We start from the raw sequence: 26660 nt of genomic DNA on the forward strand, positions 1-26660 counted from the left end.
AATTTCTTTTATTTCCTGTAGAAGATTAGATCTCTTCTGGGCTTTTTCTTTTCCTCAGTCTTCAGAATAGTGTGTTCATCCTTTTCCCTTCTGCAGCACTTTTCCATATCTGCCATGTTGGGTTTCTTTCTCATCTTATAAACCAACTTTGATGCAGATTTGGTGATTTCAGCTGGAGTTACTGAATTGCCCTTGCTCCTCTCTCTGAGTTGATGGCTCCAGTTTCTGACAGGCATCCACCTCTTTCCCTAAACTTCCCTTGCATTGGCATCTCCCTACCACACTGCCTAATTTTCTAGGATAAACTTATTTTTAAACTGTGATAGTTAAACTTTCAAATAGTGTGGTCAATATGACTTCTATCAGCTATACCTCAATAAAAATGTATATATTGCTTCTAAAGTTTAAGCCATGAGTCCAGTTGTTAATCTTAGGGTTAAGTATAATAAATACACTACACAGCATCTAGAAAGTCTGGAAACGTAGGAAGCAGTGCACAAATTATGCTTTTTTCAGCTGAACTATTGGACTCATTGCTTTAGATCTAAAGGTACTTCACCAGAAAAAGTCTCTGAAGGTTGAAGAAAAACCTATGGAGCATATTCTTTGAAACTGTTAACGTACTGTTTTTAAATGAGTTTATCTTGACAATTCTCTGCATCTACAAAGTTTGCTGCAAGGTTCGGCCTTTCTATAATGCTCTATACTTGGGGACTTCCCCTTTCGTAATGCACCAAGTCATTACCAACTTTCCCTCCAGTTTTTAATCATTTGTTTTCTATCATTCTCAGTATGTCTGGGTTGTACTAGTTTCCTTTTGCCATGTGACAAATTACCAGAAAGTTAGTTAGCAGCTTATTATAACCTCCATTTATTAGCTCACAGTTCTATAAGTCAGAAGACTAGCAAGGCTTACCTGCGTTCTCCGACACAGCTTTTCAGGGTCTCAAAAACTGGGATCAAGGTGTCAGCTGGCTGAGTTCTCATCTGGAGTTTCTGGAGAAGAATCCTCCTCCAGGCTCATCCTGTTGTTGGCAGAATTCACTTCCTTGCAGTTGTAGAGCTGAAGTCCCATGTCATTGCTGTCTAACAGCTGTGGGCCAGGCTCAGCCCCTAGAGAGCATCCTCATTTCTTGCCATGCAGCCCCCCTCCGTCTTCAGACAGAGAATTTCTTGCAGGTCAATCCCCCTGACACTTGGAATCTCTGCCATCACCATCTCTGACCTCTAGATGCAAATTTAAAGGGCTCACGTGACTAGGCCAGGCTCACCTGAATAACCTTCCCTTTGACTAACTCACAGTTAACTGATAAGTAGCCTTAATTACATCTGCAAGATTCCTTTTGCCACATAAGATAATCACAGGAGTAACACCTCATCCTTCTCACAGCTTCCCCCCACACTCAAAGGGAGATTATACAAGGGTGCAGGTCATTCAGAGTCATCCTAGGATTCTGCCCACCACACTAGTTATTTTAAAAAACTGAAGAGTATGGGCACATAAGGGAACAGTTCTCTGCTTCAAAGAACTGCTCCTAAGGGTCAGCCACCCAGTGTCTGGGTGCTGTCTGACCTGGGCCCGAGTCACTGGACAGGTAGTGTGTTTCTGTATTCTGTCACTCAGCGAGCCCCTGGTTTATGAAATCAGGCTGAGAATGCCCAAGACCTGAGTCTGCATTAGCTGTTCTCAGTCTGGCTCTATCTGCCTTATATGTAGTAGTGATTCATTGGAATCTGATGTGAGGTTATTTTTCAGATTCAGTTTTCTATGTTACTGAGAGTTTTCATATTTTTCTCTGTATTTGATGAGAAGGTGGGATCAAGTATATATATATATTTTGGGGGGGGATCAAGTATATTGAAGACTGCTAGCCAACTGTCGTATTGAAGCCTTTCTGATTTTTGCATGTTGAGCATGTTGTCACTTGTGTTCTTATATGATTATCATCTGTTATTCATCATGGCAGTTCTTTATTTTGATCCGAATCGGATGCAGAGCTGCAGCATCTCATACATTTTAATGTGTGTCTGGATTCCTAGTCCAGAGTCCAGGCCTTCTGTGCTTGCCCCCGTCTCCCTCCATGCCTCGCCCCGCCTCTCCATCTATATCCCTCCAAGTCCAAAATCCAAACCTCACACTCACATGATAGTGCCTATTAGGATCAATTTCCATTCGTTCACTTCCTGACAGTACATAATTTTGAGCCTATTGTGCCTATAAAGGAATACAAGAAACACTGTGAGGTTATATTGTATTTATTATCATCTGTTTTAGTTTAGTTTGGGGAAGTGATTAAAAAGAATCCACAGTACAGCGTGGTGACACGAGCTAATAATACTGTATGGCATATTTGAAAGTTGCTAAGAGAGGAGATCTTAAAAATGCTCATCACCAGAGAAAAATGCTGTAACTGTGGTGATAGGACATTAATTCAACTTACTGTGACGATCAGTTCACAATATATACATAAATCGAATCACTAAGTTGTATACCGTAAAACTAATACATTGTTATAGGTCAGCTATAGTTCCATAAAATTATATAATATCTCCACTGGTGAAAAATAAATCAGCTTGAGCCCAACTATAGAACTTTAAAGACAGGATTCATCCACAGAGTTCTATCTCTGGGAACGTGCATGTCTCTTTTTAAAGGAGCTCTGTTCTTTGTGGCTGGACCTTTAAACAAAATACTATCTCTGACAAGCTGAGCAATCATGAATGTGAATTTGTCCAAAGTTTAGGATAGGATGATTAAAAATGATCCAGAGGATAAAAAAAAAAGATCCAGATTCAACTCTCAAAAAAAAATCCACATAGAGAGAGTAGGCTGGGTCACTGCTCAGCCTTGACTGTTCCACTTTCCTGATGAGGGAGGGCTCTTGCATAAGTATTTTCATAGGTACCTACATTTTAAAGAAAAATAAGAGTTTTCTCATTTTTAAAAAGGCAGCCTTGCTGTTAGAATATAATGTCAAGAAGAGCTGTGGATAATACTCAAAGATGTATGTGGGCTCAAACAGGGTTAAGGTATAGCTGGCTGTTAGTCTGTGAAGCATTTGTTTCTTGGCTGTTAACAAGTCTGAGTTCTTAGATCTGCACTGAGAATCACAGATATGGGCATAGCCTCGGGAGAGGAAAGCAAGTTCACTGTCTGTCTATACATTTGCCAATCATCCTTTTAATCTCTGTCGAATTATCTCCTTAAGCTCCTAGGAGCTTTTTATGTCATCTTTCGAGAAACAGTAAATCACTTTATTAGGTTTTTAAAAGCACATTCATAATGGCATTTCCATAAGCCATTTTGTAAATTAATGCAGTTTCCTTTCTGTTTTACCTGTTTGCAAGAAGCTATTTTACATTTCTGCTGTAGTTCAAAAGAGCACAGTTATTTCGTAATTTAATTTGCAGCCTGGTATGTAGAATGAATGCCTTTGACTCATTTAAATTATTATATACACTAAAGCAGCATTTCTTACCGAGATTCATGAGTGTTTGTTTGCTTTTTGTCACCCAGCATTGGGATCCCGACACAGGCCAGACCTGGTGCCTAGCACTCCATCGCTGTTTGAAGCTGCTTCCTTGGCGACCACAATTTCATCTTCTTCCTTGTACGTCAATGAACATTATCCACACGACAGGACCACGCTTTATTCAAGCAGGTAATACTTAGTGCAATCAAACTACCAGTCGGCTATTACCACACTAACATCACAGCTAGGCAGTATCTCTGAATGAGAACAAGTCATCCCTAACAACCAGGATGGGACCGTCGCCTGCCCTGTAAGAGAAAGAGAGAAAATGCTGGATATTTACTGTGACAGGAGGGAAAACCCTCCTGATTTTTCTGTACAGTTAATCATTATGTCCTGTAGAAACTATGTACTTTGTTGGAGAAGATGAATCTTTCATCATTTTTATTTTAATAATCGTATGAGTGGATTTTTTAAGCAAGCACTCCTGGTTAATGTTTACACAAATAGCTACAAAGTATCTGAATATTTTCTTTCGGTATGAGTGACCTTAGTAACTACTGACGGATAGAATAACAGCCCCTGCAGATTGTGCACAGCCTAATCCCTGGTATCCGTGACGCTGTTACCTTATATAGCAAAAGGGACTTTTTTTTTTTTAATTTTTTTAACATCTTTATTGGAGTATAATTGCTTTGCAATGTTGTGTTAGTTTCTGCTGCATATCAAAGTGAATCAGCTGTACGTATACATATATCCCCATATCCCCTCCCTCTCGTGCCTCCCTCTGTCCCACCCTCTCTATCCCACCCCTCTAGGTGGTCACAAAGCACCGAGCTGATCTCCCTGTGCTATGCGGCTGCTTCCCACTAGCTATCTGTTTTACATTTGGTAGTGTATATATGTCCGTGCCACTCTCTCACTTTGTCCCAGCTTACCCTTCCCCCTCCCCGTGGCCTGAAGTCCATTCTCTACATCTGCGTCTTTATTCCTGTCCTGCCCCTGGGTTCTTCAGAACCATATTTTTTTTTTTTTAGATTCCATATTATGTGTTAGCGTACGGTATTTGTTTTTCTCTTTCTGACTTACTTCACTCTGTATGACAGACTCTAGGTCCATCCACCTCACTACAAATAACTCAGTTGCGTTTCTTTTTATGGCTGAGTAATATTCCATTGTATATATGTGCCACATCTTCTTTTTCCATTCATCTGTCAATGGACACTTAGGTTGTTTCCATGTCCTGGCTATTGTAAATAGAGCTGCAATGAACATTGTGGTACATGACTCTTTTTGAATTATGGTTTTCTCAGGGTATATGCCCAGTAGTGGGATTGCTGGGTCATATAGTAGTTCTGTTTTTAGCTTTTTAAGGCAACTCCATACTGTTCTCCATAGTGGTTGTATCAATTTCCATTCCCACCAACAGTGCAAGAGGGTTCCCTTTTCTGCACACCCTCTCCAGCATTTACTGTTTATAGATTTTCTGATGATGGCCATTCTGACTGGTGTGAGGTGATACCTCATTGTAGTTTTGATTTGCATTTCTCTAATGATTAGTGATGTTGAGCATCCTTTCATGTGTTTGTTGGCAGTCTGTATGTCTTCTTTGGAGAAATGTCTATTTAGGTCTTCCATCCATTTTTGGATTGAGTTGTTTGTTTTTTGATATTGAGCTGCATGAGCTGCTTGTAAATTTTGGAGATTCATCCTTTGTCAGTTGCTTCATTGGCAAGTATTTTGTCCCATTCTGAGGGTTGTCTTTTTGTCTTGTTTATGGTTTCCTTTGCTGTGCAAAAGCTTTTAAGTTTCATTAGGTCCCATTTGTTTATTTTTGTTTTTATTTCCATTTCTCTAGGAAGTGGGTCAAAAAGGATCTTGCTGTGATTTATGTCACAGTGTATTCTGCCTATGTTTTCCTCTAATAGTTTTATAGTGTCTGGCATTACACTTAGGTCTTTAATCCATTTCGAGTTTATTTTTGTGTATGGTGTTAGGGAGTGTTCTAATTTCATTCTTTTACATGTAGCTGTCCAGTTTTCCCAGTACCACTTATTGAAGAGGCTGTCGCAAAAGGGGCTTTGCCATTATGACTGAGTTAAAGGTCTGGAGATGGGAGGAGTATCCTGAATTATGCAGATAGGCCCAATGTAATCACAGGGTCCTTGTCCGAGGAAGTCAGGAAGATTAGAGTCAGAGAAGGAGATGTGATGGCAGAAGCAGAGGTCAGAGAGAGAAAAGATTTGAAGATGCTACACTGTTGGCTTTGAAGGTGGAGGACGGGGCATGAGTCAAGGAATGCAGGCAGAGTCTAAATGCCAAAACAGGCAAGGAAACAGATTCTCCCTTAGAGCATCCACAAAGGAACACAGTTCTTCCAACCCCTTGAATTCTAGGACTCCTAACTGCCAGAGCTATAAAATAATAAATTGGTCTTATTTTAAGACATTAAGCTTATGACAATTTGTCACAGCAGCAATAGGAAACTAATACAGGGACTCTCAAACATTTAAAGTGAATTTGAATATTGGGGAGGGGTACTGAAGTTTCTTAGATAGAAAGTTAATTTGTTATTATTATTTTTTTAACAAAATATTCTCAAACATTGGTTCTCGTAATAGAAAGTACCTCTACAAAGAGGTCACAACGTTGTGGGATTAGCTATTTTTTTCTATGTTTATATATGCACTTTTGTAACTAGCTTCAATTACAGGTCAGGGATAACTATGTATACTTTGTCAAAAATTATCTGTTAAATGTTGAACTGGTTCTTGTCATAATTCAGCTCTCAAGAATCAAGATCAAATTTGTGCAGGTGAAATGTTTTTTATACTGTAAGTCATTTCCCCCTGCACCCTAGCAACTTGGTTCACTTCCAGAAAGAGGACTCAATATGGTAGATTCATTTTTAATGTGTGCATATTTATAAATTCTAGCTTGGTCTTTTGGCAAGTTAAGTTTTGGTAGTTGAGGTTCTAGAAATTCTCTTTTTGTTGCTGTTGCCTTCTCTCTTGGCTAGATACAGGTTAGGTGGTAGCAGGTGAGACAGCCCATCTAGGTCTAGAGAAAAGGAGCAAATGACAAGGTGAATCACAAATCTTGGCTGGGCTTCTGTTTGGATAGCTCTGCTGTAGGACCAGCAAATAAGGCTCCATTGTAAATTATTCAACTCACCTGAACTGTAAAAGTAATTTGGTTAGCTTCCTCAAATTAGAAGAATTTAAAGGGACTTATACCTAAAACGAATGTGTACCTTGAATGTTCAAGTTTGTTACGTAAATTTGTCAAGCAACAGTTTTTCCTATCTGTACGGTACAGCTGAAGGCAGTTGTTTTGCTCTCAAATATAAATAGCAGCTCGAAAGATGGCTGGAAAGTTGCAGGAAATGCTTTGCAAGGTCAAAAACAATTCTCATGTGAAGCTGCGGTGGTTTCTTACCATTTGCTACTGTTCTCATGATCAGGGCAGGTAGTATTAAATTATTTACTAGAATTTTCAGCACAAAAATAAAAGGGTTTTGTTTGTTTGTTTTTGGTGGCAGTGGTTTTGACTAAGTATTCAGTCTCTTGGCCAGAGGTATTCAACTCTTGGGTATTCATAAGGTTACTTCAAGATCTGAATCAGAGTTCCTTCTGACTCCCAATCCTTTCTGGCCAGCTTGGGAGCAAGCTACCTCTGCATGCTCCAGGGCTATGGTATAACTCTTGGTACTTTTATTTATGCTGACAGTGGTTAACATGTATATTTAGATGGGAAAAGCATCAGTGTTATCTATGATATTTCTGCCCCCCCCTTTTTTTTTGAAGAGAATTGTTTGAAATAAATCTTCTGTGGCATTGTATCTCCAAATTGCGATTTGATATATTTAGCTATCCATCCGGGTTCAGTTGCAAAAACAAGAAACCACTCTATCTTAAGCAGAAAGGGATTTGATACAGGGAATTCACAAAGTCTTTAAAAAGGCTTGGGAAGTGGGCTCTGGGCTGAACATCAGAAAACCACGCCAGCTACACGCCACTGAGCTGGCCCACCGGCAGCCTTTGTCACAATCAAGTGGGTGTTCTTCCAAAGGAATGCAAGCCAAAGAAAAGCATGTTGTGAACCTAGAATTTTTTTTTTTCTGGAGTGCTATACAATTTATTTATTTACTTACTTACTTATTTATTATGTTATCTAGTTTACACGTATTAGTGTATATATATGTGAATCCCAATCTCCCAGTTCATCCACCACCACCACCCGCCCTCTTTCCCCCCTTGGTGTCCATACATTTTTTCTCTACATCTGTGTCTCTGTTTCTGCCTTGCAAACCAGTTCATCTGTACCATTTCTCTAGATTCCATGTATATGCATTAATACACGATATTTGTTTTTCTCTTTCTGACTTACTTCACTCTGTATGACAGTCTCTAGGTCCATCTACGTCTCTACAAATGACCCAGTTTCGTTCCTTTTTATGGCTGAGTAATATTCTATTGTATATATGTACCACTTCTTCTTTATCCATTCATCTGTCGATGGGCATTTAGGTTGCTTCCATGACCTGGCTATTGTAAATAGTGCTGCAGTGAACATTGGGGTGCATGTGTCTTTTTGAACTATGGTTTTCTCTGGGAATATGCCCAGTAGTGGGATTGCTGGGTCATATGGTAATTCTATTTTTAGTTTTTTAAGGACCCTCCATACTGGCTGTATCAATTTACATTCCCACCAACAGTGCAAGAGGGTTCCCTTTTCTCCACACCCTCTCCAGCATTTGTTGTTTGTAGATTTTCTGATGATGCCCATTCTAACTGGTGTGAGGTAATACCTTATTGTAGTTTTGATTTGCATGTCTCTAATAATTAGTGATGTTGAGCAGCTTTTCATGTGCCTCTTGGCCATCTGTATGTCTTCTTTGGATAAATGTCTATTTAGATCTTCTGCCCATTTTTTAATTGGGTTGTTTGTTTTTTTTAATATTGAGCTGCATGACCTGTTTATATATTTTGGAGAGTAATTCTTTGTCCATTGATTCATTTGCAAATATTTTCACCCATTCTGAGGGTTGTCTTTTTGTCTTGTTTATGGTTTCCTTTGCTGTGCAAAATCTTTTAAGTTTCATTAAGTCCCATATGTTTTTTGGGTTTTTTTCCATTACTCTAGGAGGTGGGTAGGAGAGATCTTGCTGTGATTTATGTCAAAGAGTGTTCTTCCTATGTTTTCCTTTAAGAGTTTTATAGTGCCTGGTCTTACATTTACATCTTTAATCCATATTGTGTTTATTTTTGTGTATGGTGTTAGGGAATGTTGTGATTTCATTCTTTTACATGTAGCTGTCCAGTTTTCCCAGCACCACTTATTGAAGAGACTGTCGTTTCTCCATTTTATTTCCTTGCCTCCTTTGTCATAGATTAGTTGACCATAGATGTGTGGGTTTATCTCTGGACTTTCTATCCTGTTCCAATGATCTATATTTCTGTTTTGGTGCCAGTACCATATTGTCTTGATTACCGTAGCTTTGTAGTATAATCTGAAGTCAGGGAGTCTGATTCTTCCAGCTCCATTTTTTTCCCTCAAGATTGCTTTGGTTATGCGGGGTCTTTTGTGTCTCCATACAAATTTTAAGATTTTTTGTTCTACTTCTGTAAAAAATGCCACTGGTAATTTGATAGGGATTGCGTTGAATCTGTAGATTGCTTTGGGAGATATAGTCATTTTCACAATATTGATTCTTCCAATCCAAGAACATGGTGTATCTCTCCATCTATTTGTGTCATGTTTGATTTCTTTCATCATCAGACAGGTCTTTTGTCTCCTTAGGTAGGTTTATTTATAGGTATTTTATTCTTTTTGTTGCCATGGTGAATGGGATTGTTTCCTTAATCTCTCGTTCTGATCTTTCATTGTTAGTGTATAGGAATGCAAGAGGTTTCTGCGCATTAATTTTGTACCTTGCAACTTTATCAAATTCATTGATTAGCTCTAGTAGTTTTCTTGTGGCATCTTTAGGATTATCTATGCATAGTATCATGTCATCTGCGAACAGTGACAGTTTTACTTCTTCTTTTCCAATTTGTATTCCTTTTATTTCTTTTTCTTCTCTGATTGCCATGGCTAGGACTTCCAAAACTATGTTGAATAATAGTGGCGAGAGTGGACATCCTTGTCTTGTTCCTGATCTAAGAGGAAATGCTTTCAGTTTTTCACCGTTGAGAATGATGTTAGGTGTGGGTTTGTCATATATGGCCTTTAGTATTTTGAGGTAGGTTCCCTCTATGCCCATTTTCTGGAGAGTGTTTATCATAAATCAGTGTTGAATTTTGTCAGAAACTTTTTCTGTATCTATTTAGACGATCATATGGTTTTCATTCTTCAATTTGTTAATATGGTGTATCACATTGATTGATTGCGTATATTGAGAATCCATGCATCCCTGGGATAAGTCCCACTTGATCATGGTGTATGATCCTTTTCATGTATTGTTGCATTCTGTTTGCTAGTATTTTGTTGAGGATTTTTGCATGTATATTCATCAGTGATATTGGTATGTAATTTTCTTTTTTTTTTTTTTTTTGTGGTACGCGGGCCTCTCACTGTTGTGGCCTCTCGCATTGCAGAGCACAGGCTCCGGACACACAGGCTCAACGGCCATGGCTCACAGGCCCAGCTGCTCTGCGGCATGTGGGATCTTCCCGGATCGGGGCACGAACCCATGTCCCCTGTATCGGCAGGCAGACTCTCAACCACTGCGCCACCAGGGAAGCCCTAATTTTCTTTTTTTGTAGTATCTTTGTCTGGTTTTGGTGTCAGGGTGATGGTGGCCTTGAGAATGAGGTTGGGAGTGTTCCTTACTCTGCAATTTTTGGAAGAGTTTGAGAAGGATGTGTGTTAGCTCTTCTCTAAATGTTTGATAGACTTCACCTGTGAAGCCATCTGGTCCTGGACTTTTGTGTGTTGGAAGATTTTTTATCACAGTTTCAGTTTCATTACTTGTGATTGGTCTTCATATTTTCTGTTTCTTCCTGGTTCAGTCTTGGAAGGTTACACCTTTCTAAGAATTTGTCCATTTCTTCCAGGTTGTCCATTTTATTGGTATAGAGTTGCTTGTAGTAGTCTCTTAGGATGCTTTCTATTTCTGCATTGTCCATTGTAACTTGTCATTTTTCATTTCTAATTTTATTGATTTGAGTCTTCTTCCTCTTTTTCTTGATGAGTCTGGCTAAAGGTTTATCAATTTTGTTTATCTTCTCAAAGAACCAGTTTTTAGTTTTATTGGTCTTTGCTATTGTTTTGTTTCTATTTCATTTATTTCTGCTCTGATCTTTATGATTTCTTTCCTTCTACTAACTTTGGGTTTTGTTTGTACTTCTTATTGTAGCTCCTTTAGGTGTAAGGTTAGATTGTTTATTTGAGATTTTTCTTGTTTCTTGAGGTAGGCTTGTATAGCTATAAACTTCCCTCTTAGAACTGCTTTTGCTGCATCCTATAGGTTTTGGATCGTCGTGTTTTCATTGTCATTTGTCTCTAGGTATTTTTTAATTTCCTCTTTGATTTCTTCAGTGATCTCTTGGTTATTTAATAACTTATTGTTTAGCCTCCATGTGTTTGTGTTTTGTACTTTTTTTCCGTGTAATTGATTTCTAACCTCATAGTGTTTTGGTCAGAAAAGATGCTTGATATGATTTCAATTTTCTTAAATTTACTGAGGCTTGATTTGTGACCCAAGATGTGATCTATCCTGGAGAATGTTCCATGCACACTTGAGAAGAAAGTGTAATCTGCTGTTTTTGGATGGAATGTCCTATAAATATCAATTAAACCTATCTGGTCTGTTGTATCATTTAAAGCTTGTGTTTCCATATTAATTTTCTGTTTGGATGATCTGTCCATTGGTGTAAGTGAGGTGTTAAAGTCCCCCACTATTATTGTGTTACTCTCGATTTCTTGTTTTATAGCTGTTAGCAGTTGCCTTATGTATTGAGGTGCTCCTATGTTGGGTACATATATATTTATAATTGTTATATCTTCTTCTTGGGCTGATCCCTTGATCATTATGTAGTGTCCTTCCTTGTCTCTTGTAACATTGTTTATTTTACAGTCTATTTTATCTGATATGAGTATTGCTACTCCAGCTATCTTTTGATTTCCATTTGCATGGACTATCTTTTTCCATCCTCTCACTTTCAGTCTGTATGTGTCCCTAGGTCTGAAGTGGGTCTCTTGCAGACAGCATATATGTGGGTCTTGTTTTTGTATCCATTCAGCAAGCCTGTGTCTTTTGGTTGGAGCATTTAATCCATTTACATTTAAGGTAATTATTGATATGTATATTCATATCACCATTTTCTTAATTGTTTTGGCTTTGTTTTTGTAGGTCCTTTTCTTCTTTTGTGTTTCCCACTTAGAGAAGTTCCTTTAGCATTTCTTGTAGAGTTGGTTTGGTGGTGCTGAATTCTCTTAGCTTTTGCTTGTCTCTAAGGCTTTTGATTTCTCTGTTGAATCTGAATGAGATCCTTGCCAGGTAGAGTAATCTTGGTTGTAGGTTCTTCCCTTTTATCACTTTAAATATATCATTCCACTCCCTTCTAGCTTGTAGAGTTTCTGCTGAGAAATCAGCTGTTAACCTTATGGGAGTTCCCTTGTATGTTGTCATTTTTCCCTTGTTGCTTTTAATAATTTTTCTTTGTCTTTAATTTTTGTCAGTTTGATTACTATGTGTCTTTGTGTGTTTCTCCTTGGGTTTATGCTGCCTGGGACTGTCTTCAGTTCCTGGACTTGGGTGGCTACTTCCTTTCCCTTGTCAGGGAAGTTTTCAACTATAATCTCTTCCTATATTTTCTCAGTTCCTTTCTCTCTCTCTTCTCCTTCTTGGACCCCTATAATTTGACTGTTGGTGCATTTAATGTTGTTCCAGAGGGCGCTTAGGCTGTCTTCATTTGTTTTCATTCTTTTTTCTTTCTTCTGTTCTGAGGCAGTGATTTCCACCATCTGTCTTCCAGGTCACTTATCCATTCTTCTGCCTCAGTTATTCTGCTATTGATTCCTTCTAGTGTATTTTTCACTTCAGTTATTGTATTGTTCATCTCTGTTTGTTTGTTCTTTAATTCTTCTAGGTCTTTGTTAAACATTTCTTGCATCTTCTCTATCTTTGCCTTCATTCTTTTTCTGAGTTCCTGGATCATCTTCACTATCATTATTCTGAATTGTTTTTCTGGAAGGTTGCCTACCTCCACTTCATGTAGTTGTTTTTCTGGTGTTTTATCTTGTTCCTTCATCTGGTACGTAGTCTTCTGCCTTTTCATTTTGTCTGTCTTTCGGTGAATGTGGTTTTCATTCCACAAGCTGCAGGATTGTAGTTCTTTTTGCTTCTGCTGTCTGCCCTGTCTGGAGTGAACCTAGAATGCTTTAAAAGAAGCTAACATTTAAAAATCATATTGTTTCACTACAATGCCCAGATCCTTTTGAAAAATCACTAGCTTTGGCACCACTTGGCTCCATTGCTTCCTGGCATTTATCTGCTGGAGGGGAGAAGCATGGACCCTCCAGGTCAGCAACCTCTGCTTTGTTCACCTCTGCTCTTGCCTGCCTGCTCCTGTGGGCATTTCTGCTTTTAGCCTTGATGTATAAGAGAAGCCAAAGACATGCCTTGGATCTTAATGACTGCCTTATGGAAATCATAAGGAAAAGGTGGGAAAAAAGCACAGACGTGCTAAAGAACCCTGAAGAGAAGTTATGGCAAGCGAACCCCTGGGAATCCATATCCCTACTTCCCTCCCCACCATACCCACCCCTAATTATTCAACAGGAAAACCTTACCAGAAAACTGAAAAGAAGTTGTCATATTTTGTTCCTACCATTTTTTCCTTTAGAGCCCTCCTAGTCCTACGTGGTATCTCTTGAGGTAATACATAGACAATATTCTAAGTCTCATGTGGCCCGCTAAGGTTTAAGACCTAATCCAGATAGCCTGGAAAGAAAACTGATGTTATAATTCACGTGTTAGGTTTTTCTCTTCCTTTATCTCTGAATCATTTTTCTGTTAAGGCAGAGTGGTCTGTTTTCCCACTTTGCATTATACTAAACATATCTGCACTTAAATACGCTGTAGATACTTCAGCTAGTGGTTGTCATTCTGTCAGTCTTTTCAGAATCCTTAAGTTTGAAAAGTGTCAGTTAGTGCCTGGATGTCTCCACACCTAAATTATATACCGCAATGGGAAGCTGCTGTCTCTTAGAATTATTCCTTTTTTAAAATGATTATTGTTTGTGACTTCAAACACCCCAATTGCAATTTATTCTTTTTTTTTTTAAGTGTACTCCAAAAATTGACTAGGAAGCAAAGAAAAAAATAGTATCATTTTTTAAAGTATATATTTGACCTGTTTACTGGGGGTACATATTTTCAAGTTCTGCTCAACAGTGCTATGTTAGAGCATGCAATTCACAGGAATAAAAAGAAACTATTGTGGATTCTTGCTTCCCAGTCAAATAGTGGGATTTATATTCTGAAGTTTTTATTCTTAAATTTTTCTTTCCTAATAATAATTCTGTCCTTTGAAAGGAGGTATAAATTGAGCACTAAGAAATGCAGAGGCAAATGTGTTCTATCTCAAAGTTAAGAACAAGTTAGTTTAATGTTGTGGAAATTGGTTACACACATGAATATTAATTCTTTTTTGTGATTTCCTGCACAGTTGGTAGCAAAGCTGAAGCTTTGATTATGCATAGGGATAGAAAACCCTACTGCATTCCAATATATTTATCCTTTCCCCATTAAAGGTGCCTTTTCCAACATCACCACTCTGTCTAGTCTCATGTTTTGCTAGTGGCTATTTCTAATAGTTGACTCATCCTGAAGACATTTGGTGTATTGTGAGAAGGGCAGATAGGTCAGAGGAAAACCACTGGTCATTTGCCCATAGAGGGACAGCTGACAAAGGCTCCCTAAATGATGGGTCCAACATTCTAGACCTCAGAGGCTGCCTCAGTGGTTCCAAGCAAAGTTCTGTGCCGCTTTCTTCCTGCCTGTAGAGTATGGCAAACCTAGGAGAGGGTGGAACCATTGCCTCCAGCTAAAGGTACCTCCCCACAAATTGCTTACCACTCAAAGTTAAAGACATACAAGTAGAGCCATCCCAAAGAATATTAGAGACCCATTATCTTACAGATGTGTCTAAAAGATAAGGAAAGAGAAATGCAGAGACATGCATTATGTGACATATCCAAGGTCACATAGCCTGCTAATAGGATTTAAACTGTCACACAGGTCTCTGGGGTCCAAGCCTCATGTTCTTTCCACTGTACCACCCCTTTCATCATGGTCTCCAAAGACTTCTGGTCTTATCCTTGATGTGTGTGTTATGCACAGATGGTCAATTGGTTGATTTTTTTCCTAACGTGAATTCTGGACCTGTGTTTGAGCTGTTTTTTGCTGCTTAATAACTATAGTATTTCCAGTAGGCAAAGTGCTGTGCTTATGTTAACATCTACCTATGATGTTTATTCTAGAAGTCATTGGGCTAAGCTTGCTTACTAAAAACGTGGTAGCTATGGGAACTTCTCTATCATAGTACTAGTCATACTTCAAATCGCCAATAAGAATCCAATAACAACTACAAAAACAGCTAATTATTGGACCTTAGTAAGGGTCTGTGTTAAGTTCTTAACATGGGATCAAGTCACTCAATTCTCACAGCAACCCTATAAGGTCATTATCTTCGTTATCTCCAGTTTACGGATGGGAGTTGCTTAGCAACATTAGCTAACTTTCCTGAGGTCAAATGGCTAAAAAGTACAGCCATGATTTCCATGCACAGCATTGACAGAGAATATCAGGCACGAGCCTCAGCCATTCAACAGCTGCCCTCGTCCATATCATCACGTCTCAGACAAGATGGCTTTTAGATGATGCTTTTAATGGAAATTCAGTAACATCCACACAAGTTCTCTTCTTTCTTACCCGTTTTGCCTTTTCTTTTTCCATGTGATTTTGAGTAAAGATTTTTCATTTCAAAGATGTTAGATTCTTAGTGTTCAAACACTAAAAATATGACATATTAAGTTAAATTCATAAGAAACCTAAAATAACTATTTCCTTACGTTTTTATTTTCCAACTCTACAGGTTGACTCCAAATTGTTACATGATCATTGAGAAGAGACTTATTTTTGAATTGAAATATATTTGATTTGTAATTCTATATTAGTTTCAGGTGTACTACATAGTGATTCAGTATTTTTATAGATTATACTCCATTCAAAGTTATTATAAAATATTAACCAGATTGCCTGTGCTGTACAATATAACCTTGTTGCTTATTTATTTTCTACATGGTAGTTTGTATCTCTTAATCTCCTACCCCTATCTTGCCCCTCCCCCCTTCCCTCTCCCCACTGGTAATCACTAGTTTGTTCTCTGTATCTGTGAATATGTTTTTGTTTTTGTTATATTCATTCATTTGTTTTATTTTTTAGATTTCACATGTAAGTGATAAGATACAATATTTGTCTTTCTCTGACTTATTTCGCTAGGCATAATACCCTCTACGTAATACCCATTACATTGTTGTAAATGGCAGAATTTCATTGAGAAGAGACTTTTGTTAGGTATGTTTCTGCTTGATTTAGGAAATCCCATATCCTCTGTTGACATAGTAAGGTTAAAAGGAAGCTTCATTACTTACAAAATGAAGGGAGAAGAAAGTTGGGTGCAAGAACTTGCTAGTAATTCCACTTCTCTAACCATAACCTCCAGGGACGGCCAGCACATGCCTGCAGTATCTGCTGTGGCCACGGCAGCTCCCTGCCATACCCAGATGCCAGCTGGGGGCTCTGCCAGCCCCTTGGAAGGTCTCTGCAACCCTCCTGTTGATGCTGAATTTTGAATCTGACCTCTCCAGACTCTGTGCTTTTATGCTTCTTCTTCTGAATACTCCTACCTGCAGACAGACGTCCTTGACCCCTCCATCCCCAGCCAGGTTTTTCTCTTTCACTTTCACTATTATAAATCATCAGTTAGGGCATTAGTCCTCAAACTGCCACTTCTAGCTATCGAACATTGGGCAAGTCACTTTACCTTTGTGTGCCTCGGTTCTTCATTAATAAAATATGGATTATGATGCTACCGCCCCAGAGCATTGTTAGAAAGATTAAATGAAATAATAATTAGAAAGCACTTATGCCTCTTGGCACATAGTAAGCAGCCTCAAAATACTTGTTAAAATAATCAAGTGATTCCAGACCCTAACACCTTGCAGCTTCCCCATAAGTCCCACTGTAAGGGGCAAGATATAGTTGTTTTTGGCAAAAAGCCCTCATGGAGTACTTTATTAGTCAGAGTTCTGTCAAGGAAACAGAAAACACATTTGGAACTTCAAAGAATTTAGGCAAGGGAATTGGTTACAGAGCGTGGGAGGCTGGAAGAGTGAAAGGAGGGAGTTGCAGAAACCCAGGTAAATAACTAACAGCAGGAAGCAGCTCCTAGCCGGAGCCCTACCATGTCACCAGAACCTAGACTCATGAAGGAGGGCCCCACGTGGGGACCAGATGCCCCCTTAGGAGCAGGGACAATGGAGGAGGACGTCACCTAAAGAGCTGGGATAGTGGCAGGGACAAAACCGGCTCCAAAGACATCGTCCAAAGAAGGAAGGAAAAAAAATAAGAGAAGAGACCCTTCTCTCTTCCACCCACCCAGCTTCCTGACAGTGTCCTCAACTGGCAGAACCTGAGCCTGAGGAATGTGGTTTGCCCAGCATTGCAAAGGAGACTTGAGACAGCATATAAATAACAACCAGAGCACACAGAGCAAAAACTTAGGTAGAATTAAAGGTCTTTCACAGAAAAGAATTACAAAGATCAAAGCTTCACAGAGATGGTGTGTGCGTGCAAGAGCAAGAATCGGTCTAGACTCTTATAAAAGGAATCATAGAGTCAATTTAGTAGTATGCCAAGGTAATAATGGAATGTACGGTAGCCGTAATTTTTTTCAATACTATGTGCAAGTAGAGACTCTGATATTTACCAACAAGTCTGTCTGACAGCCAATAACACTTTCCCTGGTACTGCGCTAGAGTAGATGCTGGTTATAAATACTCATAGAAATGTCTTAGCTAATTCCAGGCACATGGGATAGATAAAAAGGTTCTTCAGCTCAAGAATTCCACAAAGAGGTTTGTAAGCCTGGGGGATCCAGGTGATAGAGCAGCTGATATAATTTGGAGGCAAGATAGCCATCACCCATGCCCTAACAAAGCACTTTATTGCCAAGACCCCAGCCTACCCCATCTCATCAACTGAATAAAACTCAGTTCAGAGCAAACACACTTTTGGCTGGTGGAGAGGTGTGATGTCACTTCCATTCTCCTTAGAGTGAAGAGGAGGATTTAGTCAACTTTTCTCCTGTGTCAGGAAACTAGGTCACCAAGAAAAGGATGATACGTGTTTGGGGGAGAATTACACTCCTCAGAATCCTGAAGCAGAAGCCTGCTTTGTTACCCAGCCTCCCAAGAGAAGAATATCTCATTTTAGAAATTAGGACCTTTTTAGGCATGCTGGGACTACAGGCGAACCTAAGCGCCGTGTCATATCTTTCTCCAGTTGTGACTGGGGCACCTGCAGAGAAAATTGGAGCCTGATAGCAGCTTCATTATATGCCTGTTAGTTTAGCTTCCCCTCCTCAAACCCAGGCCTTTTTTTTGGCAAAAAAAACCCCAGATTTACATCATATAGTCTACACCTGGATCCTGAGTTTGATTTTGATTCTCCGATACACCTAATATACACAAAATAACAAACCTCATTTTTTCCAAGGCTAGCAGGAAGTGGATCCCCAGCATCCTGTGTTAAATCCTTCTGTTACGTGTGGAATTATCTCCACAGTAGCCAGCTTTATCTCCCTGTAACTTAGATGACTTGTGCTTTGGGGTAAAGCTTTCACCCTGGAAGTCCACAAATGTGAACCTGCTGCTGAGGACTCATTAATTTTGGAGAAACTAACGGACCTCCCCGCCCCCCACCCACTGGCTGACTAAACACGTCTACACAGCCACCTTAAGCTCATGCTGGTCTGGGTGACAGGAGAATTAGGTAAGTAATGAGGGAATTAGGAGACAATGATAAAATGTCAAATCAGAATAATATTAATCCAAAATGTAATTATTTAATAACCTGCTTTCAAGGATAAAGTCATAAAGATGAAATATATAATGATGTAAAGGAGCTCATTACTTTTCTGGCCAGCCATATTAAAAATTAGTGTTTGGAAGGTCACAGAAGACCTTAAAAACAACCAGACTTGTTTTCTCAACAAAGGATTTGGCTAAAATGAAAATTCATCCTGATGGCTACTGGAGAAAATATGTGTTAGTTTCTCTGTCTTTTCTTTTGTTTCTTTCTCATCACATTGGAAGAATACTTTTGAGTATTTAAGCACTAAGGTCTGGGAAAAGGTGTTTTATTCTTTATTTATATGTAAGTGCATCTGGCTTCATGTCCTGATAATTCTATCTGCCATTACTGGCCATTTTCTGTGTCCTCACTGAGTTGCGGTAGAAGAGAAGGCAGGCAAGCCAAGGCCAAGTTAATGAGTGAATTTCCCTGCCCATCCTCCTGATACTTTTCCAATCCCAGTAGCAAAACTTGCCCTAAAAGAATCATGGAGCTTTGGCAGTGGAAGGGTCCTTTTGACATCGTGTCATCCAGCCCTTTTATTTTTTTACATCAAAATTCTGTGTACTGAATTTAACAGTCAAATAGTTGTATAAAGTTTATTAGGAAAGAGAGAAGGTCCTTGTTCACCTCCCCCTACACTTTACTGTCCCCAGATGTGACCACCTTCAATTCTTTTAGCTGATTTGTTTGACAGTTAATTCTGTAGCTCTAAACAGCATGCTTATATTGCTGTTTCTCAATCTTTCAGGTTTAGACATTAGCTAATAACTTCCCACTATAGAAGATGAAGATTTAGCTGTCTTTTCCCCATTCCACACCCACCACATACATGCCTCCTTCCCACCCACCCTTCTAGTCTTCCAGTATAGTTATATCATGATTGTGCTTAGATCTATATCGAGTGTTTTATTATAATCGTGTGAATATTATGTTTGGGTTTCCTTTTCTGTATGACTTTTTATTTTCTCTGTAATAATCATCTTGTTCTTTCGTTTGCTTAGCTTTCTATGTATTTGTATATAATGGAAGCCTAAACTCTCCACCAATTGTCTTAATTGCTTCCCAGACTATTTAGATGCATCATGTTCTGTTAATTTCACTGTCTTACAGAAGTTTCCCCCAAAGCCTTCTGACTTGCTCCTGTCTGGATTGGATTGCCCTCTAGGGCCTGAAGTTCATATGCTATCTTGGAGTCTCCCTTCTCCACCATCCTGGGATCCTTATCAACTCTTGTCTGTGTTGGTTCCCCTGTTTAGCATACCCTGTATCTGCCTCTTGTTTTGTTTACTCCCTCATTTTGGTGGAGCGCATCCTCCAGTATCTTCCTAAGGATTCATGGGAGGCAAAATATTCAAGGCCTTGCATGTCCAAACAAGTCTTTATTCTCACCCTAACACTTGATTGATAGATTAGCTGATATAAAACTCTACACTGAAATCTTTTTTGTTGTTGTTTTTAACTGTGAAGGCTTTGCTCTGATATCTTCTAGTTTCCAGTTACCATTGAGAAATGCAGTGCTGTTCTGATTCCTGATCTTCTGTATATGGCCTGTGTTTTTTTCTAGAAGCTTATTATCTCTTCAGTTTCCCCCTAGTGTCTCAGTGGTTCGTGATAATAGGCTTTGCTGCAGGTCTATTTTCCACCAATCTCAGAAGGCCTTTTTGATCTGCAAACGCATGCTTTGGAGTTTGGGAAAATTTTTGTAACTGTTTTTTTATTTCCTCCTTCTACTTTCTTTCTTCTTCCTACAACTCCTTTTAGGCATATAGAATCTCCTGGATTTGTCCTCCAGTTTACTTTTCTCTCTTTATTTCCATCTGTTTGTCTTCCTATTTTACTCGCTCAGAGAGTTCCTCCACTTTATCTCCTAATCTTTCCACTGAGGTTTTCATTTTTGTTGCCATAGTTTATGAGAATTCTTTTTTGTTTACTGAAAAAAGATTCAGTAAAAAAAATTCTTTTTTGCTTACTGGTCTCCTTTCCAGCAATCTTTCCTTATTTCACAGTTGAAATTTCTTCTCTTTTCTCTCTGAAGAGATCAGGATTTTGTTTTTTGTTTTGCTCTGATTTTTGTCTCTTTTGGTCTCAATTTTCATGTGGGTTGCCTTTTTCTGTCCGTTTTGGTCTGCCTCTTTCATATTCAGAGTTTTCCTCAAATTTCTGGAAAGCTTTGCTTGTTGCCTAACCACATGTTTGAATGGGAAATTAAAAGTCTGACTGGAAGTTAAAGCATTTGAGTTGACCAAGCTTCACTAAAGGGCATCCAGTTGGACTCTTTGATGTGGAACCAGTGTTGGTGTCCACCAGTCTTTGCTGTGACCTGATCTGATTCCCTATAGAAGATGCTCCCAGTTTCTTGCTTGGAGGGGAAAGGCCTGGCTGTCAGCCTTCTGGGACCTTTGGCAGGGAGGAGGGCTGGGTGTCTCAGCGTCTAATAGGCACATGTTCAACCTCATCACTCTCTTTTCCCTCAGCTGCCTCTGGTGTCCCTAGGTCCAGATGTCCTCTGCTCTATGTCCTCATCAGAGGGGAAAAAAAGCCTTCCAGTGTGCTGCTGGAATGGACCCAAGTATTTGCCTGGCTATGTCTCTCTCTGCTTTCCCCACTGGTGGCTTAGGATTCAGCTCTCTTGGGTTTGCAATCAGTTACTACCTGTCTACGTGGCTTCTAGGCTCCAAAATGTTGTGTCTGTTACCCTCTCCCCATCTACTGCCCTTTTTTTAAGTTTATGGCTTTTTTTTTAACCCTTTATTGTTATTTTAGAGGGGTTGAAGGTGACAGAACAATTAGATGTGTTGTATTCCATCTGCTTCTACTTCTTTGTCTATAAATTAAGAGAGGCCCAGAGAGTTGCCGACTGAGTATTCTGGAGTTGCAGCATAACTTAATAGCAGAAATGGTACTAGGACCTATACTTCCTGTCCTTGTTCAGGGCACCCTCTTTCAAAATAGACATCATCAATAATGAATTCCTCCATAACAAGTATGTGCCTGGTTCGGTGTGAATGAGTTTAAAAGTCTATTTTGCCATGAGTCCTTTGTATTTTTACTTTGACTGGTAGCTCATCACGAGGCTATAAATCAGGAAGCATCCCCCACTCTGTGACTTTCTCTGTGTCTCTAGCCCTAGGAATAAAGCATGAGTCCTTGGGGTTAGCCTACCACTGAACTAAACATATCGTCTGATAATTAAGACGTGATTCAGTTCATCTGCTTTCTTAGATCTCCCTCAACCTTCAGCAAATAGACTTGCACTGGGCCTGCCCCACCAGCCTATCAGACAGATCTAAATCCTAAAAATGGACATTGCCTCGTCTCAGTGCCCCAGGCTGGGATCCTTACCACATCTATTAACATAGATAATACACATTCTCACGTACTTTAATTCAGTATCCCCAAACATTTGGGGAGGACCTTCTAGTCACAGGACATTATATAAGATGCTGGAGAGGATGGAAAAGATGGAAAATCTTTGCTCTTATAAAACTATCATATTTGAATAAATAGAATGGAAGGTGAGTGGCATTCAGTTCAATGAAAGATCTGTGCAAAGTGAGTTAGGAGAACAGAGTTAGGAAATATGACTTGCCCAGAGCTGTCTGTGACGCCCGCAGCAACGGAAGGCGCTAAAGAGCAAAAACTGTGTCCCTAATGGTAGTGTCCCTTTCTCTAGCTCAGAAAATGTTTCTTCATTATCCAAATGCAACATTTGAGGTGTATATTCTTAGTTGAACTAAGAAGGGATCCCCAAAAGGGAAATGCTGTTTTATTAAAAACTTAATTCCAGGAAGACGTATACTGACCATTTGCTTCTAGCCATATTCGTAACAATAATTAATACATCTACCTTTTCAAGTGCAGGCAGATGCCTTGAGCTTATCACTCCAGACACTGTGAGAGAGCAGAGTTCCCCAGTTTGCCCTTGATTGTCATTCAGTCCCATGTGTCATTCTGTGGCTGAGGCAGATTTAAAATTCATTTCTGTGCCTTAGTGACATAAAAACAGTTCTTAACAAACAAGGGGCTCCCACATAAAGTCCTCTCAGCATGTTCTCTGGAGAACTAGGGAATTGGATATTTTCGTTGAAGAACGCACAGTTCTCAGACATAACCGGAGCATGGCACCTCTTCGCTAAGACAGGAAGGCAGGTCACCTGGGAGCTGGCCTGAGATTGAAATAATTACATGAATTCTGGGGGATGGTGAGCGCTTCATATTTTTATAGCACTTATCTAATAATATTTATAAAGTCTTTTGCTAAATATGGAAGCTTTTTGAAAATTGATGAGTTATATGGCTACCATTAATTAATGCATAATTTTTACATTTCTTGTTACGATAATAATATTAAGAACATGTATTGGTTGCCTACTCTATACCATGTAGCCTGCCAGGCGCTCTACAGGTGTTATTTTATTTAATGCACCTGTCAACCCTGTAGGGTAAGCACTAGTGGAGTTGGTTAAAGGGGCTTACTTAGAAACATACATGACAAGAATGTAGAAAAGTCAGTTATTATCAAGGCCACTGTGTACCCAAACCTAAGAATGTATTTAAAAAATGTAATAACTTGACCCATAAAATGAATTTCTAGATACTAATGAATTTTTTTCCTTAAAAATCTATAGTTCTTCAATCATAATGACTATATTCTCAGTTGCATCGTTTGAAAGCTTTCCTATTTTAAGATCTCATGAAATGTGACCTTAGTCAATTAGGAAGTACCCCATAACTGACAAAAAAGAACACAAGTTAAATAACAAATATTCCAGTCAGTGGAATCATGTGATGTGATTTAGGCTTAGATCAGTGTTTCTTATATATTTATATGTTGTTAGAGAATGTATAAGGTATCTTCTGAAATCTTGTCACTTTGCATTAAGAAGTAGAAGTGAGCCCAGTAATAGTTAGAAATGCTTTCAGCCCAAGTAACAGAATACTGATTGGTAAGCACAGCTTAAACTAGAACTTTCCAACCTGTATGGTGAGACCCGCTGGTGAGCCACAGAAAGAGGATCAGAGATATTTATTCCCCCCTCAGTCTTCAGGGTGGTGAGGGAGACCTAGGACAGCCAAAGTCCCAAGGGCTATTCATCTCAGGAGCCAGCAGTCTCTTCCATGTTCCCTGTAGGACAGCACAAATATTATCCTGTCCTATGAATGTCATGACACTAAAAAAACATTGGGCAGTACTGGCTTAAAATATAATAAAGAAGATTTGTCATTTATTTGACATAAAGTCTGGAAGTGTGCAGTCCAGGATGGGTGCAGCTGCCCAGTGACATTCTCATGGATCCAGGCTCTTTCCATATTGTTGCCCCATGGTCACAAAGTAGCTGCCACAGCCTTAGACATCATGTCCTCACTCCAGGAAATGCATTCGAGAAGGAAACAGAAAGAGCAAAGCAAAAGAAAAGGGAGGGTGTTTCCTATGGTCATCGTATGTTCTTCTATCCAATGGGTAGGGGAGTTGGGGGGAGCTTTCCCAGTCATGGCCCCAAAAGACCTCCTTAATAACTCATGGTCAGAAGTAGATTGCATGACCACTTCTTGTTGCATAGGAGTCTGGAAAGAGGCCTACCTACTCTGAGACTACTGATCTCCACCCACTACCTAAACTCAAAATATGGGGGTTCTGTTAGCAAAGACAGGGAGCTGTGCCAGTTGTATAGGCACCAGTGGTAGTACCAAACATAGCCTGTAAGGAAAAGTCAGGATTTTTTTTTTTAATGAGACAGATTTTCTGCTTCTTAATTGTTCAGACTGTTTCAACTAAAATACCACCCACAGGATCATTTACCCCTGAAACTAAAAGCCTCCTCTGTGGAAGTGGGTTTCAAACAGAGCATCCTACAGATAAGAGAAAAGTTTGTGCAAATATTAGTCAAAGAAATTTAAGTTTTTTCAGTATTCATTTTCATTCAGAGACATCCAAGCAGCTTTTATGATTTTGTAGCTTTGAGTTGTAGAACTAGGTATGGTTTTTTACCTTTTTTTCTCCTGTTTGATAGTTTACTAAATTTCATCGTGTGTCACATTGGCAATGAAAAGGCATTAATATTTTTAATTTTTAAATCTGATGGAATCTTTGGAATGTTGTGTGAGATGTCTCCAGAGTTAGACCACAGAGCTGGTTTTATTTCATTTCTTGAACATTAAAATTAAAAGTCATTGTAATGCATATGTCTCACACCACAAATTTTTAAAGATTAACTTTTCTTTATTTGAGCAGTATTAACTTTGGATATTTGGAGATATTTTTTCCCATTTCCTCAAAATTGACATTGCAAAGAATATATCTGAGACTCATGGTACTGAGTGGAGAAACTAAACATAAACACTACCTTTGATTAATTGATCATTTTTAGAAGGTTGGTTCATAATATTCCCAATACTGACTTGGAAGTAAAAAAGAATAAGAAAAAGAGAAAACACCACTCACCCAGAATCCTTCCTTGATAACTTGATCTTGGATTTGGAAAATAGAGCTAATTCTCGACCAATTTTCGGTCCATGATAAGGAATACACTTTTTCAGCTTTGTGAATTCATTTTCTGATTATAACAGTTATATAAGAACTTTATAGTGTAGGGAATTTGGAAAAGAAAGCAGTTATTCTTAATCCTACCACCATAATACAATTTTTAATGCTTTTGTAAACCCCAATCAAGCTCTTTTCAGATTTGTTATATGATTATAATTATAGCATAAATGCTACTTCATATCATGCATATTTTTATGGCACTGTTCTCATGCTTTTTTCCATATTTTTTTAGGTTTTATTTTTATCAAAGATATACTTTAGAGTCAAATAGTTCTTCAATTACTACTAATGAAAACCACCAACCCATCCACTCCTCATCCCCATTTCCTCCTTCCCAAAGGCAATCACTTTCACCTTTTTATCTGATGTTTTGGCTGTTTCTATCTCTCTAAACAGAATGCTTGTGTTTCTACTTCTTGTTCTCATTTTGGAAGAGGATAATATAGCTCCTTTTTATTACCCCTACCTCCACACTAACCCTTCTCTACCCCTCTATTCCCCTAGTAGAGTTGCATCATAATTTTGGTTAGATTGTTATTTACCTTATTATGTCATAATCACTATTTACAACTGTGCCTTATTATGAAATCTCATTACTTTTCCTTGTATTTTTCCCAAAAATAAATGATGTTCTGTTCTTTTTTGTTTACTTAGTTGTCTAATACTTGTTACTAATTGAATCTCAAGCTATCACCATGCATAACTGGTTCAGATGCATCAGACATTGCATCACTGTCATCACCTGAAGCATCTCTCCCTGGAGCCTTCCGACCTGATTCAGTCTGCCCTCTGTGCCTGATGTACAACTGTCATCCTGAGAACTTCCTTTACCTTTGTCTCCGGTATTGGCTCCCCTGCTTCATAGTTCTCAAATCTTCCTCTTTTGGGGATTGTTCCCTTGTTTTTGTGGAGCACATCCTCCAGTATCTTTTTGAGAAAAGGACTCGTGGGGTGCAAATTTTTTGAGTTCATTTATATCTGAAAATGTCTTTATGCTTAGCTCAGTCACATAACAGTTTGGCAAGCTGTAGGATTTTATTTTGGAAATAGTTTTCCTTTAGGTTTTTAAAGGCATTATTCCATTGCCTCAGGCTCCCCAGGTTTTTACTGAGAAGTTCAAAGTCATTCTGCTTCCTGATCCTTTATATGTGACCTATTGTTTTCCCTATATGAAAGTTTAAAGATCTTCACTTTGTCCTAATAAAGTATCTTGGAGTGGGTCTTATTTTTATTCATTGTAAAGTATATCCAATGGACCTTTTCACTCTGCACACTCATGTCTTTCAGGTCTAGGAAATTTTCTTTTTTTCTTTTACTTTTTTTGTTTTGGTTTGGTTTTTTCCTTTTATGTTTTGTTTTGTTTTTAGATCTAGGACATTTTCTTTTTTTTAATTGAAGTATAGTTGATTTACAACATTGAGTTAGTTTCAGGTGTACAGCACAGTGATTCAGCCATACAAACACACACACACACACACACACACACACACACACA

At 38.8% G+C, this 26660-nt stretch overlaps 1 protein-coding gene across 2 annotated transcripts in view; it reads left to right on the forward strand.

Annotated features, from left to right (window-relative positions):
- PIP5K1B (phosphatidylinositol-4-phosphate 5-kinase type 1 beta) overlaps positions 1-26660 on the forward strand; it is a 327449-nt gene that overhangs the window by 247186 nt on the left and 53603 nt on the right. For both annotated transcript variants that reach the window (XM_022573556.3, XM_022573557.3), the window contains exon 13: positions 3518-3662. In XM_022573556.3, coding sequence (XP_022429264.1) covers positions 3518-3662 — 145 coding nt within the window. The remainder of the gene's footprint in view (positions 1-3517; positions 3663-26660) is intronic.

The sequence above is a fragment of the Delphinapterus leucas genome, chromosome 6, assembly GCF_059928025.1.
Source record: "Delphinapterus leucas isolate spDelLeu-1000000601 "Yukka" chromosome 6, BTC_Dleu_Yukka2, whole genome shotgun sequence".
Taxonomy (NCBI): Eukaryota; Metazoa; Chordata; class Mammalia; order Artiodactyla; family Monodontidae; genus Delphinapterus; species Delphinapterus leucas.